This window comes from Engystomops pustulosus, unplaced genomic scaffold, assembly GCF_040894005.1.
Source record: "Engystomops pustulosus unplaced genomic scaffold, aEngPut4.maternal MAT_SCAFFOLD_260, whole genome shotgun sequence".
Lineage (NCBI taxonomy): Eukaryota > Metazoa > Chordata > Amphibia > Anura > Leptodactylidae > Engystomops > Engystomops pustulosus.
The window spans coordinates 83,593-103,234 of record NW_027285139.1 but is presented as its reverse complement, the minus strand read 5'-3'; the positions used below and the strand labels follow the sequence as shown (position 1 = coordinate 103,234).

Genomic DNA, 19,642 nt, shown 5'->3' with positions numbered 1-19,642 from the left:
TACTAACCCCGCCCCCCCCAGCATCTACACAATACTAACCCCGCCCCCCAGCCTCTACATAATACTAACCCCACCCCCCAGCATCTACATAATACTAACCCCACCCCCCAGCATCTACACAATACTAACCCCACCCCCCAGCATCTACACAATACTAACCCCGGCCCCCAGCATCTACATAATACTAACCCCGCCCCCCCCAGCATCTACACAATACTAACCCCGCCCCCCCAGCCTCTACATAATACTAACCCCACCCCCCAGCATCTACACAATACTAACCCCACCCCCCAGCATCTACACAATACTAACCCCGCCCCCCAGCCTCTACACAATACTAACCCCGCCCCCCAGCCTCTACACAATACTAACCCCGCCCCCCCCAGCATCTACACAATACTAACCCCGGCCCCCCAGCATCTACACAATACTAACCCCGCCCCCCAGCCTCTACATAATACTAACCCCGCCCCCCCAGCATCTACACAATACTAACCCCGGCCCCCCAGCATCTACACAATACTAACCCCGGCCCCCCAGCATCTACACAATACTAACCCCGGCCCCCCAGCATCTACACAATACTAACCCCGCCCCCCAGCATCTACACAATACTAACCCCGCCCCCCAGCATCTACACAATACTAACCCCGGCCCCCCAGCATCTACACAATACTAACCCCGCCCCCCCAGCATCTACACAATACTAACCCCGCCCCCCCAGCATCTACACAATACTAACCCCGCCCCCCCAGCATCTACACAATACTAACCCCGCCCCCCCAGCCTCTACATAATACTAACCCCACCCCCCCAGCATCTACACAATACTAACCCCGGCCCCCCAGCCTCTACACAATACTAACCCCGGCCCCCCAGCATCTACACAATACTAACCCCGCCCCCCCAGCATCTACACACTACTAACCCCGCCCCCCCAGCATCTACACACTACTAACCCCGCCCCCCCAGCATCTACACAATACTAACCCCGCCCCCCAGCCTCTACACAATACTAACCCCGCCCCCCAGCCTCTACACAATACTAACCCCGCCCCCCCAGCATCTACACACTACTAACCCCGCCCCCAGCATCTACACAATACTAACCCCGGCCCCCCAGCATCTACACAATACTAACCCCGCCCCCCCAGCATCTACACACTACTAACCCCGCCCCCAGCATCTACACAATACTAACCCCGCCCCCCAGCATCTACATAATACTAACCCCGCCCCCAGCATCTACACAATACTAACCCCACCCCCCAGCATCTACACAATACTAACCCCGGCCCCCCAGCATCTACACAATACTAACCCCGCCCCCCAGCCTCTACACAATACTAACCCCGCCCCCCAGCATCTACACAATACTAACCCCGCCCCCCCAGCATCTACACAATACTAACCCCGCCCCCCCAGCATCTACACAATACTAACCCCGCCCCCCAGCATCTACATAATACTAACCCCGGCCCCCCAGCATGTACACAATACTAACCCCGGCCCCCCAGCATCTACATAATACTAACCCCGCCCCCCAGCATCTACATAATACTAACCCCGCCCCCCCCAGCATGTACACAATACTAACCCCACCCCCCAGCATCTACATAATACTAACCCCGCCCCCCAGCATCTACATAATACTAACCCCGCCCCCCCCAGCATGTACACGCTAGTATCTCCGCCCCCCAGCATCTACACAATACTAACCCCACCCCCCAGCATCTACACAATACTAACCCCGGCCCCCCAGCCTCTACACAATACTAACCCCGCCCCCCAGCCTCTACACAATACTAACCCCGCCCCCCAGCATGTCCATAATACCGCTATGTCGTGCACAGTAATGGCTCTTTCCCGTTCCTCTCCTGCAGATCCCAGGCTCCTCCTCCTGGGGGCGCTCTCCGGGGGCATCTTGCGGCTCCTCGCCCTCTATAGCTGCAGTTTCCTCACGGATTTTGTGACTGTCACCCCCAGGGAGGAGCGCAGACCGGAGCGGAGATCAGCGTTACTCACCTTCCACCTACACACCGTGCACAACCTACCCGAGACCTGGGCGAAAAGGTCAGAGCAAGGTCACCGAGGGGTCCCTGACTGGTGACCCCGCCGCCCCCGCCCCCCCCCCCTGACTGGTGCCCCCGCCCCCCCCCCTGACTGGTGGCCCCGCCTCCCCTGACTGGTGACACCCCCCCCCCCCCCCCGACTGGTGTCTGGTAGTGACCACGCCTTCCACGTCTCGTGCTCTGTCTCTCTCTCTCGGCGGGGGTCTCTCTGTGGGGTCTCTCTCGGTGCGGGGGGCTGTATATCCAGTGTTTCTCCTGGATGTGTCGGGGGATGTGGGAGGAGGACGCTGATGTGCAGCCGCCATCTTGTGTCTGGTAGTGACCACGCCTTCCACGTCTCGTGCTCTGTCTCTCTCTCGGCGGGGGTCTCTCTGTGGGGTCTCTCTCGGTGCGGGGGGGCTGTATATCCAGTGTTTCTCCTGGATGTGTCGGGGGATGTGGGAGGAGGACGCTGATGTGCAGCCGCCATCTTGTGTCTCGTAGTGACCACGCCTTCCACGTCTCGTGCTCTGTCTCTCTCTCGGCGGGGTCTCTCTGTGGGGTCTCCTCTCGGTGCGGGGGGCTGTATATCCAGTGTTTCTCCTGGATGTGTCGGGGGATGTGGGAGGAGGACGCTGATGTGCAGCCGCCATCTTGTGTCTGGTAGTGACCACGCCTTCCACGTCTCGTGCTCTGTCTCTCTCTCTCGGCGGGGTCTCTCTGTGGGGTCTCTCTCGGTGCGGGGGGCTGTATATCCAGTGTCTCTCCTGGATGTGTCGGGGGATGTGGGAGGAGGACGCTGATGTGCAGCCGCCATCTTGTGTCTGGTAGTGACCACGCCTTCCACGTCTCGTGCTCTGTCTCTCTCTCTCGGCGGGGGTCTCTCTGTGGGGTCTCTCTCGGTGCGGGGGGCTGTATATCCAGTGTTTCTCCTGGATGTGTCGGGGGATGTGGGGGGAGGACGCTGATGTGCAGCCGCCATCTTGTCTGGTAGTGACCACGCCTTCCACGTCTCGTGCTCTGTCTCTCTCTCGGCGGGGGTCTCTGTGTGGGGTCTCTCTCGGTGCGGGGGGCTGTATATCCAGTGTTTCTCCTGGATGTGTCGGGGGATGTGGGGGGAGGACGCTGATGTGCAGCCGCCATCTTGTGTCTGGTAGTGACCACGCCTTCCACGTCTCGTGCTCTGTCTCTCTCTCGGCGGGGGTCTCTCTGTGGGGTCTCTCTCGGTGCGGGGGGCTGTATATCCAGTGTTTCTCCTGGATGTGTCGGGGGATGTGGGAGGAGGACGCTGATGTGCAGCCGCCATCTTGTGTCTGGTAGTGACCACGCCTTCCACGTCTCGTGCTCTGTCTCTCTCTCGGCGGGGGTCTCTCTGTGGGGGTCTCTCTCGGTGCGGGGGGCTGTATATGCAGTGTTTCTCCTGGATGTGTCGGGGGATGTGGGGGGAGGACGCTGATGTGCAGCCGCCATCTTGTGTCTGGTAGTGACCACGCCTTCCACGTCTCGTGCTCTGTCTCTCTCTCGGCGGGGGTCTCTCTGTGGGGTCTCCTCTCGGTGTCGGGGGATGTGGGAGGAGGACGCTGATGTGCAGCCGCCATCTTGTGTCTGGTAGTGACCACGCCTTCCACGTCTCGTGCTCTGTCTCTCTCTCGGCGGGGGTCTCTCTGTGGGGTCTCTCTCGGTGCGGGGGGCTGTATATCCAGTGTTTCTCCTGGATGTGTCGGGGGATGTGGGGGGAGGACGCTGATGTGCAGCCGCCATCTTGTGTCTGGTAGTGACCACGCCTTCCACGTCTCGTGCTCGGTCTCTCTCTCTCGGCGGGGGTCTCTCTGTGGGGTCTCTCTCGGTGCGGGGGGCTGTATATCCAGTGTTTCTCCTGGATGTGTCGGGGGATGTGGGGGGAGGACGCTGATGTGCAGCCGCCATCTTGTGTCTGGTAGTGACCACGCCTTCCACGTCTCGTGCTCTGTCTCTCTCTCTCGGCGGGGGTCTCTCTGTGGGGTCTCTCTCGGTGCGGGGGGCTGTATATCCAGTGTTTCTCCTGGATGTGTCGGGGGATGTGGGAGGAGGACGCTGATGTGCAGCCGCCATCTTGTGTCTGGTAGTGACCACGCCTTCCACGTCTCGTGCTCTCTCTCGGCGGGGGTCTCTCTGTGGGGTCTCTCTGGGTGCGGGGGGCTGTATATCCAGTGTTTCTCCTGGATGTGTCGGGGGATGTGGGGGGAGGACGCTGATGTGCAGCCGCCATCTTGTGTCTGGTAGTGACCACGCCTTCCACGTCTCGTGCTCTGTCTCTCTCTCGGCGGGGGTCTCTCTGTGGGGTCTCTCTCGGTGCGGGGGGCTGTATATCCAGTGTTTCTCCTGGATGTGTCGGGGGATGTGGGAGGAGGACGCTGATGTGCAGCCGCCATCTTGTGTCTGGTAGTGACCACGCCTTCCACGTCTCGTGCTCTGTCTCTCTCTCGGCGGGGGTCTCTCTGTGGGGTCTCTCTCGGTGCGGGGGGGCTGTATATCCAGTGTTTCTCCTGGATGTGTCGGGGGATGTGGGGGGAGGACGCTGATGTGCAGCCGCCATCTTGTGTCTGGTAGTGACCACGCCTTCCACGTCTCGTGCTCTGTCTCTCTCTCGGCGGGGGTCTCTCTGTGGGGTCTCTCTCGGTGCGGGGGGCTGTATATCCAGTGTTTCTCCTGGATGTGTCGGGGGATGTGGGGGGAGGACGCTGATGTGCAGCCGCCATCTTGTGTCTGGTAGTGACCACGCCTTCCACGTCTCGTGCTCTGTCTCTCTCGGCGGGGGTCTCTCTGTGGGGTCTCTCTCGGTGCGGGGGGCTGTATATCCAGTGTTTCTCCTGGATGTGTCGGGGGATGTGGGAGGAGGACGCTGATGTGCAGCCGCCATCTTGTGTCTGGTAGTGACCACGCCTTCCACGTCTCGTGCTCTGTCTCTCTCTCGGCGGGGGTCTCTCTGTGGGGTCTCTCTCGGTGCGGGGGGCTGTATATCCAGTGTTTCTCCTGGATGTGTCGGGGGATGTGGGAGGAGGACGCTGATGTGCAGCCGCCATCTTGTGTCTGGTAGTGACCACGCCTTCCACGTCTCGTGCTCTGTCTCTCTCTCTCGGCGGGGGTCTCTCTGTGGGGTCTCTCTCGGTGCGGGGGGCTGTATATCCAGTGTTTCTCCTGGATGTGTCGGGGGATGTGGGAGGAGGACGCTGATGTGCAGCCGCCATCTTGTGTCTGGTAGTGACCACGCCTTCCACGTCTCGTGCTCTGTCTCTCTCTCGGCGGGGGTCTCTCTGTGGAGTGTCTCTCGGTGCGGGGGGCTGTATATCCAGTGTTTCTCCTGGATGTGTCGGGGGATGTGGGGGGAGGACGCTGATGTGCAGCCGCCATCTTGTGTCTGGTAGTGACCACGCCTTCCACGTCTCGTGCTCTGTCTCTCTCTCTCGGCGGGGGTCTCTCTGTGGGGTCTCTCTCGGTGCGGGGGGCTGTATATCCAGTGTTTCTCCTGGATGTGTCGGGGGATGTGGGGGGAGGACGCTGATGTGCAGCCGCCATCTTGTGTCTGGTAGTGACCACGCCTTCCACGTCTCGTGCTCTGTCTCTCTCTCGGCGGGGGTCTCTCTGTGGGGTCTCTCTCGGTGCGGGGGGCTGTATATCCAGTGTTTCTCCTGGATGTGTCGGGGGATGTGGGAGGAGGACGCTGATGTGCAGCCGCCATCTTGTGTCTGGTAGTGACCACGCCTTCCACGTCTCGTGCTCTCTCTCGGCGGGGGTCTCTCTGTGGGGTCTCTCTCGGTGCAGGGGGCTGTATATCCAGTGTTTCTCCTGGATGTGTCGGGGGATGTGGGAGGAGGACGCTGATGTGCAGCCGCCATCTTGTGTCTGGTAGTGACACGCCTTCCACGTCTCGTGCTCTGTCTCTCTCTCTCGGCGGGGGTCTCTCTGTGGGGTCTCTCTCGGTGCGGGGGGCTGTATATCCAGTGTTTCTCCTGGATGTGTCGGGGGATGTGGGAGGAGGACGCTGATGTGCAGCCGCCATCTTGTGTCTGGTAGTGACCACGCCTTCCACGTCTCGTGCTCTGTCTCTCTCTCTCGGCGGGGGTCTCTCTGTGGGGTCTCTCTCGGTGCGGGGGGCTGTATATCCAGTGTTTCTCCTGGATGTGTCGGGGGATGTGGGGGGAGGACGCTGATGTGCAGCCGCCATCTTGTGTCTCGTAGTGACCACGCCTTCCACGTCTCGTGCTCTGTCTCTCTCTCGGCGGGGGTCTCTCTGTGGGGTCTCTCTCGGTGCGGGGGGCTGTATATCCAGTGTTTCTCCTGGATGTGTCGGGGGATGTGGGAGGAGGACGCTGATGTGCAGCCGCCATCTTGTGTCTGGTAGTGACCACGCCTTCCACGTCTCGTGCTCTCTCTCGGCGGGGGTCTCTCTGTGGGGTCTCTCTCGGTGCAGGGGGCTGTATATCCAGTGTTTCTCCTGGATGTGTCGGGGGATGTGGGAGGAGGACGCTGATGTGCAGCCGCCATCTTGTGTCTGGTAGTGACCACGCCTTCCACGTCTCGTGCTCTGTCTCTCTCTCGGCGGGGGTCTCTCTGTGGGGTCTCTCTCGGTGCGGGGGGCTGTATATCCAGTGTTTCTCCTGGATGTGTCGGGGGATGTGGGAGGAGGACGCTGATGTGCAGCCGCCATCTTGTGTCTGGTAGTGACCACGCCTTCCACGTCTCGTGCTCTGTCTCTCTCTCTCGGCGGGGGTCTCTCTGTGGGGTCTCTCTCGGTGCGGGGGGCTGTATATCCAGTGTTTCTCCTGGATGTGTCGGGGGATGTGGGAGGAGGACGCTGATGTGCAGCCGCCATCTTGTGTCTGGTAGTGACCACGGCTTCCACGTCTCGTGCTCTGTCTCTCTCTCGGCGGGGGTCTCTCTGTGGAGTGTCTCTCGGTGCGGGGGGCTGTATATCCAGTGTTTCTCCTGGATGTGTCGGGGGATGTGGGGGGAGGACGCTGATGTGCAGCCGCCATCTTGTGTCTGGTAGTGACCACGCCTTCCACGTCTCGTGCTCTGTCTCTCTCTCTCGGCGGGGGTCTCTCTGTGGGGTCTCTCTCGGTGCGGGGGGCTGTATATCCAGTGTTTCTCCTGGATGTGTCGGGGGATGTGGGGGGAGGACGCTGATGTGCAGCCGCCATCTTGTGTCTGGTAGTGACCACGCCTTCCACGTCTCGTGCTCTGTCTCTCTCTCGGCGGGGGTCTCTCTGTGGGGTCTCTCTCGGTGCGGGGGGCTGTATATCCAGTGTTTCTCCTGGATGTGTCGGGGGATGTGGGAGGAGGACGCTGATGTGCAGCCGCCATCTTGTGTCTGGTAGTGACCACGCCTTCCACGTCTCGTGCTCTCTCTCTCTCTCTCGGCGGGGTTCTCTCTGTGGGGTCTCTCTCGGTGCGGGGGGCTGTATATCCAGTGTTTCTCCTGGATGTGTCGGGGGATGTGGGGGGAGGACGCTGATGTGCAGCCGCCATCTTGTGTCTGGTAGTGACCACGCCTTCCACGTCTCGTGCTCTCTCTCGGCGGGGGTCTCTCTGTGGGGTCTCTCTCGGTGCAGGGGGCTGTATATCCAGTGTTTCTCCTGGATGTGTCGGGGGATGTGGGAGGAGGACGCTGATGTGCAGCCGCCATCTTGTGTCTGGTAGTGACACGCCTTCCACGTCTCGTGCTCTGTCTCTCTCTCTCGGCGGGGGTCTCTCTGTGGGGTCTCTCTCGGTGCGGGGGGCTGTATATACAGTGTTTCTCCTGGATGTGTAGGGGGATGTGGGGGGAGGACGCTGATGTGCAGCCGCCATCTTGTGTCTGGTAGTGACCACGCCTTCCACGTCTCGTGCTCTCTCTCTCTCGGCGGGGGTCTCTCTGTGGGGTCTCTCTCGGTGCGGGGGGCTGTATATCCAGTGTTTCTCCTGGATGTGTCGGGGGATGTGGGAGGAGGACGCTGATGTGCAGCCGCCATCTTGTGTGTGGTAGTGACCACGCCTTCCACGTCTCGTGCTCTGTCTCTCTCTCTCGGCGGGGGTCTCTCTGTGGGGTCTCTCTCGGTGCGGGGGGCTGTATATCCAGTGTTTCTCCTGGATGTGTCGGGGGATGTGGGAGGAGGACGCTGATGTGCAGCCGCCATCTTGTGTCTGGTAGTGACCACGCCTTCCACGTCTCGTGCTCTGTCTCTCTCTCTCGGCGGGGGTCTCTCTGTGGGGTCTCTCTCGGTGCGGGGGGCTGTATATCCAGTGTTTCTCCTGGATGTGTCGGGGGATGTGGGGGGAGGACGCTGATGTGCAGCCGCCATCTTGTGTCTCGTAGTGACCACGCCTTCCACGTCTCGTGCTCTGTCTCTCTCTGGGCGGGGGTCTCTCTGTGGGGTCTCTCTCGGTGCGGGGGGCTGTATATCCAGTGTTTCTCCTGGATGTGTCGGGGGATGTGGGGGGAGGACGCTGATGTGCAGCCGCCATCTTGTGTCTCGTAGTGACCACGCCTTCCACGTCTCGTGCTCTGTCTCTCTCTCGGCGGGGTCTCTCTGTGGGGTCTCTCGGGGCGGGGGGCTGTATATCCAGTGTTTCTCCTGGATGTGTCGGGGGATGTGGGGGGAGGACGCTGATGTGCAGCCGCCATCTTGTGTCTGGTAGTGACACGCCTTCCACGTCTCGTGCTCTGTCTCTCTCTCTCGGCGGGGGTCTCTCTGTGGGGTCTCTCTCGGTGCGGGGGGCTGTATATCCAGTGTTTCTCCTGGATGTGTCGGGGGATGTGGGGGGAGGACGCTGATATGCAGCCGCCATCTTGTGTCTGGTAGTGACCACGCCTTCCACGTCTCGTGCTCTGTCTCTCTCTCTCGGCGGGGGTCTCTCTGTGGGGTCTCTCTCGGTGCGGGGGGCTGTATATCCAGTGTTTCTCCTGGATGTGTCGGGGGATGTGGGGGGAGGACGCTGATGTGCAGCCGCCATCTTGTGTCTCGTAGTGACCACGCCTTCCACGTCTCGTGCTCTCTCTCTCTCGGCGGGGGTCTCTCTGTGGGGTCTCTCTCGGTGCGGGGGGCTGTATATCCAGTGTTTCTCCTGGATGTGTCGGGGGATGTGGGGGTAGGACGCTGATGTGCAGCCGCCATCTTGTGTCTGGTAGTGACCACGCCTTCCACGTCTCGTGCTCTGTCTCTCTCTCTCGGCGGGGGTCTCTCTGTGGGGTCTCTCTCGGTGCGGGGGGCTGTATATCCAGTGTTTCTCCTGGATGTGTCGGGGGATGTGGGAGGAGGACGCTGATGTGCAGCCGCCATCTTGTGTCTGGTAGTGACCACGCCTTCCACGTCTCGTGCTCGGTCTCTCTCTCTCGGCGGGGGTCTCTCTGTGGGGTCTCTCTCGGTGCGGGGGGCTGTATATCCAGTGTTTCTCCTGGATGTGTCGGGGGATGTGGGGGGAGGACGCTGATGTGCAGCCGCCATCTTGTGTCTGGTAGTGACCACGCCTTCCACGTCTCGTGCTCTGTCTCTCTCTCGGCGGGGGTCTCTCTGTGGGGTCTCCTCTCGGTGCGGGGGGCTGTATATCCAGTGTTTCTCCTGGATGTGTCGGGGGATGTGGGAGGAGGACGCTGATGTGCAGCCGCCATCTTGTGTCTGGTAGTGACCACGCCTTCCACGTCTCGTGCTCTGTCTCTCTCTCTCGGCGGGGGTCTCTCTGTGGGGTCTCCCTCGGTGCGGGGGGCTGTATATCCAGTGTTTCTCCTGGATGTGTCGGGGGATGTGGGGGGAGGACGCTGATGTGCAGCCGCCATCTTGTGTCTGGTAGTGACCACGCCTTCCACGTCTCGTGCTCTGTCTCTCTCGGCGGGGGTCTCTCTGTGGGGTCTCTCTCGGTGCAGGGGGCTGTATATCCAGTGTTTCTCCTGGATGTGTCGGGGGATGTGGGGGGAGGACGCTGATGTGCAGCCGCCATCTTGTGTCTGGTAGTGACCACGTCTCGTGCTCTGTCTCTCTCTCGGCGGGGGTCTCTCTGTGGGGTCTCTCTCGGTGCGGGGGGCTGTATATCCAGTGTTTCTCCTGGATGTGTCGGGGGATGTGGGAGGAGGACGCTGATGTGCAGCCGCCATCTTGTGTCTGGTAGTGACCACGCCTTCCACGTCTCGTGCTCTCTCTCTCTCGGCGGGGGTCTCTCTGTGGGGTCTCTCTCGGTGCGGGGGGCTGTATATCCAGTGTTTCTCCTGGATGTGTCGGGGGATGTGGGGGGAGGACGCTGATGTGCAGCCGCCATCTTGTGTCTGGTAGTGACCACGCCTTCCACGTCTCGTGCTCTGTCTCTCTCTCTCGGCGGGGGTCTCTCTGTGGGGTCTCTCTCGGTGCGGGGGGCTGTATATCCAGTGTTTCTCCTGGATGTGTCGGGGGATGTGGGGGGAGGACGCTGATGTGCAGCCGCCATCTTGTGTCTCGTAGTGACCACGCCTTCCACGTCTCGTGCTCTCTCTCTCTCGGCGGGGGTCTCTCTGTGGGGTCTCTCTCGGTGCGGGGGGCTGTATATCCAGTGTTTCTCCTGGATGTGTCGGGGGATGTGGGAGGAGGACGCTGATGTGCAGCCGCCATCTTGTGTCTGGTAGTGACACGCCTTCCACGTCTCGTGCTCTGTCTCTCTCTCTCGGCGGGGTTCTCTCTGTGGGGTCTCTCTCGGTGCGGGGGGCTGTATATCCAGTGTTTCTCCTGGATGTGTCGGGGGATGTGGGAGGAGGACGCTGATGTGCAGCCGCCATCTTGTGTCTGGTAGTGACCACGCCTTCCACGTCTCGTGCTCTGTCTCTCTCTCTCGGCGGGGGTCTCTCTGTGGGGTCTCTCTCGGTGCGGGGGGCTGTATATCCAGTGTTTCTCCTGGATGTGTCGGGGGATGTGGGGGGAGGACGCTGATGTGCAGCCGCCATCTTGTGTCTCGTAGTGACCACGCCTTCCACGTCTCGTGCTCTGTCTCTCTCTCGGCGGGGGTCTCTCTGTGGGGTCTCTCTCGGTGCGGGGGGCTGTATATCCAGTGTTTCTCCTGGATGTGTCGGGGGATGTGGGGGGAGGACGCTGATGTGCAGCCGCCATCTTGTGTCTGGTAGTGACCACGCCTTCCACGTCTCGTGCTCTGTCTCTCTCTCGGCGGGGGTCTCTCTGTGGGGTCTCCTCTCGGTGCGGGGGGCTGTATATCCAGTGTTTCTCCTGGATGTGTCGGGGGATGTGGGGGGAGGACGCTGATATGCAGCCGCCATCTTGTGTCTGGTAGTGACCACGCCTTCCACGTCTCGTGCTCTGTCTCTCTCTCTCGGCGGGGGTCTCTCTGTGGGGTCTCTCTCGGTGCGGGGGGCTGTATATCCAGTGTTTCTCCTGGATGTGTCGGGGGATGTGGGGGGAGGACGCTGATGTGCAGCCGCCATCTTGTGTCTGGTAGTGACCACGCCTTCCACGTCTCGTGCTCTGTCTCTCTCTCTCGGCGGGGTCTCTCTGTGGGGTCTCCTCTCGGTGCGGGGGGCTGTATATCCAGTGTTTCTCCTGGATGTGTCGGGGGATGTGGGAGGAGGACGCTGATGTGCAGCCGCCATCTTGTGTCTGGTAGTGACCACGCCTTCCACGTCTCGTGCTCTGTCTCTCTCTCTCGGCGGGGGTCTCTCTGTGGGGTCTCTCTCGGTGCGGGGGGCTGTATATCCAGTGTTTCTCCTGGATGTGTCGGGGGATGTGGGGGGAGGACGCTGATGTGCAGCCGCCATCTTGTGTCTCGTAGTGACCACGCCTTCCACGTCTCGTGCTCTGTCTCTCTCGGCGGGGGTCTCTCTGTGGGGTCTCCTCTCGGTGCGGGGGGCTGTATATCCAGTGTTTCTCCTGGATGTGTCGGGGGATGTGGGGGGAGGACGCTGATGTGCAGCCGCCATCTTGTGTCTGGTAGTGACCACGCCTTCCACGTCTCGTGCTCTGTCTCTCTCTCTCGGCGGGGGTCTCTCTGTGGGGTCTCTCTCGGTGCGGGGGGCTGTATATCCAGTGTTTCTCCTGGATGTGTCGGGGGATGTGGGAGGAGGACGCTGATGTGCAGCCGCCATCTTGTGTCTGGTAGTGACCACGCCTTCCACGTCTCGTGCTCTGTCTCTCTCTCGGCGGGGGTCTCTCTGTGGGGTCTCTCTCGGTGCGGGGGGCTGTATATCCAGTGTTTCTCCTGGATGTGTCGGGGGATGTGGGAGGAGGACGCTGATGTGCAGCCGCCATCTTGTGTCTGGTAGTGACCACGCCTTCCACGTCTCGTGCTCTGTCTCTCTCGGCGGGGGTCTCTCTGTGGGGTCTCTCTCGGTGCAGGGGGCTGTATATCCAGTGTTTCTCCTGGATGTGTCGGGGGATGTGGGGGGAGGACGCTGATGTGCAGCCGCCATCTTGTGTCTGGTAGTGACCACGTCTCGTGCTCTGTCTCTCTCTCGGCGGGGGTCTCTCTGTGGGGTCTCTCTCGGTGCGGGGGGCTGTATATCCAGTGTTTCTCCTGGATGTGTCGGGGGATGTGGGAGGAGGACGCTGATGTGCAGCCGCCATCTTGTGTCTGGTAGTGACCACGCCTTCCACGTCTCGTGCTCTCTCTCTCTCTCGGCGGGGGTCTCTCTGTGGGGTCTCTCTCGGTGCGGGGGGCTGTATATCCAGTGTTTCTCCTGGATGTGTCGGGGGATGTGGGAGGAGGACGCTGATGTGCAGCCGCCATCTTGTGTCTGGTAGTGACCACGCCTTCCACGTCTCGTGCTCTGTCTCTCTCTCGGCGGGGGTCTCTCTGTGGGGTCTCTCTCGGTGCGGGGGGCTGTATATCCAGTGTTTCTCCTGGATGTGTCGGGGGATGTGGGGGGAGGACGCTGATGTGCAGCCGCCATCTTGTGTCTCGTAGTGACCACGCCTTCCACGTCTCGTGCTCTGTCTCTCTCTCTCGGCGGGGGTCTCTCTGTGGGGTCTCCTCTCGGTGCGGGGGGCTGTATATCCAGTGTTTCTCCTGGATGTGTCGGGGGATGTGGGGGGAGGACGCTGATGTGCAGCCGCCATCTTGTGTCTGGTAGTGACCACGCCTTCCACGTCTCGTGCTCTGTCTCTCTCTCTCGGCGGGGGTCTCTGTGTGGGGTCTCTCTCGGTGCGGGGGGCTGTATATCCAGTGTTTCTCCTGGATGTGTCGGGGGATGTGGGGGGAGGACGCTGATGTGCAGCCGCCATCTTGTGTCTGGTAGTGACCACGCCTTCCACGTCTCGTGCTCTGTCTCTCTCTCGGCGGGGGTCTCTCTGTGGGGTCTCTCTCGGTGCGGGGGGCTGTATATCCAGTGTTTCTCCTGGATGTGTCGGGGGATGTGGGGGGAGGACGCTGATGTGCAGCCGCCATCTTGTGTCTGGTAGTGACCACGCCTTCCACGTCTCGTGCTCTGTCTCTCTCTCTCGGCGGGGGTCTCTCTGTGGGGTCTCTCTCGGTGCGGGGGGCTGTATATCCAGTGTTTCTCCTGGATGTGTCGGGGGATGTGGGGGGAGGACGCTGATGTGCAGCCGCCATCTTGTGTCTGGTAGTGACCACGCCTTCCACGTCTCGTGCTCTGTCTCTCTCTCTCGGCGGGGGTCTCTCTGTGGGGTCTCTCTCGGTGCGGGGGGCTGTATATCCAGTGTTTCTCCTGGATGTGTCGGGGGATGTGGGGGGAGGACGCTGATGTGCAGCCGCCATCTTGTGTCTGGTAGTGACCACGCCTTCCACGTCTCGTGCTCTGTCTCTCTCTCGGCGGGGGTCTCTCTGTGGGGTCTCTCTCGGTGCGGGGGGCTGTATATCCAGTGTTTCTCCTGGATGTGTCGGGGGAGGACGCTGATGTGCAGCCGCCATCTTGTGTCTGGTAGTGACCACGCCTTCCACGTCTCGTGCTCTGTCTCTCTCTCGGCGGGGGTCTCTCTGTGGGGTCTCTCTCGGTGCGGGGGGCTGTATATCCAGTGTTTCTCCTGGATGTGTCGGGGGATGTGGGAGGAGGACGCTGATGTGCAGCCGCCATCTTGTGTCTGGTAGTGACCACGGCTTCCACGTCTCGTGCTCTGTCTCTCTCTCGGCGGGGGTCTCTCTGTGGGGTCTCTCTCGGTGCGGGGGGCTGTATATCCAGTGTTTCTCCTGGATGTGTCGGGGGATGTGGGGGGAGGACGCTGATGTGCAGCCGCCATCTTGTGTCTGGTAGTGACCACGCCTTCCACGTCTCGTGCTCTGTCTCTCTCTCTCGGCGGGGGTCTCTCTGTGGGGTCTCTCTCGGTGCGGGGGGCTGTATATACAGTGTTTCTCCTGGATGTGTCGGGGGATGTGGGGGGAGGACGCTGATGTGCAGCCGCCATCTTGTGTCTCGTAGTGACCACGCCTCTCTGTCTCGTAGTGACCACGCCTTCCACGTCTCGTGCTCTGTGATTTACGCTGGAAGGAAGATTTGTGCAGAAGTAAAATCCCGGAACGTTGCAGCCTCCAGGTCGTTCTTCTACAGACTGGTGTGGGATGAGACGTAAGCTCCTGGGTCCAGGGCTCGGGCCTCTCATCCATGAGCTGTGATTGGTCAGTAATGTCTCCATGTTGTGCAGGATCCAGCTCCCGCTCCCGGCCTCCTCTCTGCCCTACGAGTCCATGCTGGTCCTGAGACTGTGTGCGCTGAGCCCCACCGCGCCTCGCGGCTCCGTCATTGCCTGGTCCTGCCTCCCCCTCTACTCTGACCAGTAAGTACAGGGCACAGGTACATGCACAGGTATATAGCAGTAAGAGAGGAGGCTGAGTATATACAGGGGGGCAGCATAGGGAGGGCACAGGTACATGCACAGGTATATAGCAGTAAGAGAGGAGGCTGAGTATATACAGGGGGGGCAGCATAGGGGGGACACAGGTACATGCACAGGTATATAGCAGTAAGAGAGGAGGCTGAGTATATACAGGGGGGGCAGCATAGGGAGGGCACAGGTACATGCACAGGTATATAGCAGTAAGAGAGGAGGCTGAGTATATACAGAGGGGGCAGCATAGGGAGGACACAGGTACATGCACAGGTATATAGCAGTAAGAGAGGAGGCTGAGTATATACAGAGGGGGCAGCATAGGGAGGACACAGGTACATGCACAGGTATATAGCAGTAAGAGAGGAGGCTGAGTATATACAGGGGGGGCAGCATAGGGGGGGCACAGGTACATGCACAGGTATATAGCAGTAAGAGAGGAGGCTGAGTATATACAGAGGGGGCAGCATAGGGGGGACACAGGTACATGCACAGGTATATAGCAGTAAGAGAGGAGGCTGAGTATATACAGAGGGGGCAGCATAGGGAGGACACAGGTACATGCACAGGTATATAGCAGTAAGAGAGGAGGCTGAGTATATACAGGGGGCAGCATAGGGAGGACACAGGTACATGCACAGGTATATAGCAGTAAGAGGAGGCTGAGTATATACAGGGGGGGCAGCATAGGGAGGACACAGGTACATGTACAGGTATATAGCAGTAAGAGAGGAGGCTGAGTATATACAGAGGGCGGCATAGGGAGGGCACAGGTACATGCACAGGTATATAGCAGTAAGAGAGGAGGCTGAGTATATACAGGGGGCAGCATAGGGAGGACACAGGTACATGCACAGGTATATAGCAGTAAGAGAGGAGGCTGAGTATATACAGAGGGGGCAGCATAGGGGGGACACAGGTACATGCACAGGTATATAGCAGTAAGAGAGGAGGCTGAGTATATACAGAGGGGGCAGCATAGGGAGGACACAGGTACATGCACAGGTATATAGCAGTAAGAGAGGAGGCTGAGTATATACAGAGGGGGCAGCATAGGGAGGACACAGGTACATGCACAGGTATATAGCAGTAAGAGAGGAGGCTGAGTATATACAGAGGGGGCAGCATAGGGAGGACACAGGTACATGCACAGGTATATAGCAGTAAGAGAGGAGGCTGAGTATATACAGGGGGGGCAGCATAGGGGGGGCACAGGTACATGCACAGGTATATAGCAGTAAGAGAGGAGGCTGAGTATATACAGAGGGGGCAGCATAGGGGGGACACAGGTACATGCACAGGTATATAGCAGTAAGAGAGGAGGCTGAGTATATACAGAGGGGGCAGCATAGGGAGGACACAGGTACATGCACAGGTATATAGCAGTAAGAGAGGAGGCTGAGTATATACAGGGGGCAGCATAGGGAGGACACAGGTACATGCACAGGTATATAGCAGTAAGAGGAGGCTGAGTATATACAGGGGGGGCAGCATAGGGAGGACACAGGTACATGTACAGGTATATAGCAGTAAGAGAGGAGGCTGAGTATATACAGAGGGCGGCATAGGGAGGGCACAGGTACATGCACAGGTATATAGCAGTAAGAGAGGAGGCTGAGTATATACAGGGGGCAGCATAGGGAGGACACAGGTACATGCACAGGTATATAGCAGTAAGAGAGGAGGCTGAGTATATACAGAGGGGGCAGCATAGGGGGGACACAGGTACATGCACAGGTATATAGCAGTAAGAGAGGAGGCTGAGTATATACAGAGGGGGCAGCATAGGGAGGACACAGGTACATGCACAGGTATATAGCAGTAAGAGAGGAGACTGAGTATATACAGGGGGCAGCATAGGGAGGACACAGGTACATGCACAGGTATATAGCAGTAAGAGAGGAGGCTGAGTATATACAGAGGGCAGCATAGGGAGGACACAGGTACATGCACAGGTATGTAGCAGTAAGAGAGGAGGCTGAGTATATACAGGGGGCAGCATAGGGAGGACACAGGTACATGCACAGGTATATAGCAGTAAGAGAGGAGGCTGAGTATATACAGGGGGGCAGCATAGGGAGGACACAGGTACATGCACAGGTATATAGCAGTAAGAGAGGAGGCTGAGTATATACAGGGGGCAGCATAGGGAGGGCACAGGTACATGCACAGGTATATAGCAGTAAGAGAGGAGGCTGAGTATATACAGAGGGGGCAGCATAGGGAGGACACAGGTACATGCACAGGTATGTAGCAGTAAGAGAGGAGGCTGAGTATATACAGGGGGCAGCATAGGGAGGGCACAGGTACATGCACAGGTATATAGCAGTAAGAGAGGAGGCTGAGTATATACAGGGGGCAGCATAGGGAGGACACAGGTACATGCACAGGTATATAGCAGTAAGAGAGGAGGCTGAGTATATACAGGGGGGGCAGCATAGGGGGGACACAGGTACATGCACAGGTATATAGCAGTAAGAGAGGAGGCTGAGTATATACAGAGGGGGCAGCATAGGGAGGGCACAGGTACATGCACAGGTATATAGCAGTAAGAGAGGAGGCTGAGTATATACAGGGGGCAGCATAGGGAGGATACAGGTACATGCACAGGTATATAGCAGTAAGAGAGGAGGCTGAGTATATACAGGGGGGGCAGCATAGGGAGGACACAGGTACATGCACAGGTATATAGCAGTAAGAGAGGAGGCTGAGTATATACAGGGGCAGCATAGGGGGGGCACAGGTACATGCACAGGTATATAGCAGTAAGAGAGGAGGCTGAGTATATACAGGGGGCAGCATAGGGAGGACACAGGTACATGCACAGGTATATAGCAGTAAGAGAGGAGGCTGAGTATATACAGAGGGGGCAGCATAGGGAGGACACAGGTACATGCACAGGTATATAGCAGTAAGAGAGGAGGCTGAGTATATACAGGGGGCAGCATAGGGAGGACACAGGTACATGCACAGGTATATAGCAGTAAGAGGAGGCTGAGTATATACAGGGGGGGCAGCATAGGGAGGACACAGGTACATGCACAGGTATATAGCAGTAAGAGAGGAGGCTGAGTATATACAGGGGGCAGCATAGGGGGGACACGGGTACCTGCACAGGTATATAGCAGTAAGAGAGGAGGCTGAGTATATACAGGGGGCAGCATAGGGAGGACACAGGCACATGCACAGGTATATAGCAGTAAGAGAGGAGGCTGAGTATATACAGGGGGGCAGCATAGGGAGGACACAGGTACATGCACAGGTATATAGCAGTAAGAGAGGAGGCTGAGTATATACAGGGGGGGCAGCATAGGGAGGACACAGGTACATGCACAGGTATATAGCAGTAAGAGAGGAGGCTGAGTATATACAGGGGCAGCATAGGGGGGGCACAGGTACATGCACAGGTATATAGCAGTAAGAGATGAGGCTGAGTATATACAGAGGGGGCAGCATAGGGAGGACACAGGTACATGCACAGGTATATAGCAGTAAGAGAGGAGGCTGAGTATATACAGGGGGCAGCATAGGGAGGACACAGGTACATGCACAGGTATATAGCAGTAAGAGAGGAGGCTGAGTATATACAGGGGGCAGCATAGGGAGGGTACAGGTACATGCACAGGTATATAGCAGTAAGAGAGGAGGCTGAGTATATACAGGGGGTGCAGCATAGGGAGGGCACAGGTACATGCACAGGTATATAGCAGTAAGAGAGGAGGCTGAGTATATACAGAGGGGGCAGCATAGGGGGGACACAGGTACATGCACAGGTATATAGCAGTAAGAGAGGAGGCTGAGTATATACAGAGGGGGCAGCATAGGGAGGACACAGGTACATGCACAGGTATATAGCAGTAAGAGAGGAGACTGAGTATATACAGAGGGGGCAGCATAGGGGGGACACAGGTACATGCACAGGTATATAGCAGTAAGAGAGGAGGCTGAGTATATACAGGGGGCAGCATAGGGAGGACACAGGTACATGCACAGGTATATAGCAGTAAGAGAGGAGGCTGAGTATATATAGGGAGGACACAGGTACATGCACAGGTATATAGCAGTAAGAGAGGAGGCTGAGTATATACAGAGGGGGCAGCATAGGGAGGACACAGGTACATGCACAGGTATATAGCAGTAAGAGAGGAGGCTGAGTATATACAGGGGGGCAGCATAGGGAGGACACAGGTACATGCACAGGTATATAGCAGTAAGAGAGGAGGCTGAGTATATACAGGGGGCAGCATAGGGAGGACACAGGTACATGCACAGGTATATAGCAGTAAGAGAGGAGGCTGAGTATATACAGGGGGGCAGCATAGGGAGGGCACAGGTACATGCACAGGTATATAGCAGTAAGAGAGGAGGCTGAGTATATACAGGGGGCAGCATAGGGAGGACACAGGTACATGCACAGGTATATAGCAGTAAGAGAGGAGGCTGAGTATATACAGGGGGGGCAGCATAGGGAGGGCACAGGTACATGCACAGGTATATAGCAGTAAGAGAGGAGGCTGAGTATATACAGGGGGCAGCATAGGGAGGACACAGGTACATGCACAGGTATATAGCAGTAAGAGAGGAGGCTGAGTATATACAGGGGGCAGCATAGGGAGGACACAGGTACATGCACAGGTATATAGCAGTAAGAGAGGAGGCTGAGTATATACAGGGGGCAGCATAGGGAGGACACAGGTACATGCACAGGTATATAGCAGTAAGAGAGGAGGCTGAGTATATACAGGGGGCAGCATAGGGAGGACACAGGTACATGCACAGGTATATAGCAGTAAGAGAGGAGGCTGAGTATATACAGAGGGGGCAGCA

At 58.5% G+C, this 19,642-nt stretch overlaps 1 protein-coding gene across 1 annotated transcript in view; it reads left to right on the top strand.

Moving 5' to 3' along the window:
- The window catches only part of LOC140110359 (phosphatidylinositol 3-kinase C2 domain-containing subunit gamma-like), a 113,449-nt gene that overhangs the window by 28,156 nt on the left and 65,651 nt on the right, over positions 1-19,642 (top strand). Inside the window, exons 11-13 of the mRNA XM_072132188.1 lie at positions 1,884-2,073; positions 14,434-14,556; positions 14,633-14,764. Coding sequence (XP_071988289.1) covers positions 1,884-2,073; positions 14,434-14,556; positions 14,633-14,764 — 445 coding nt within the window. The remainder of the gene's footprint in view (positions 1-1,883; positions 2,074-14,433; positions 14,557-14,632; positions 14,765-19,642) is intronic.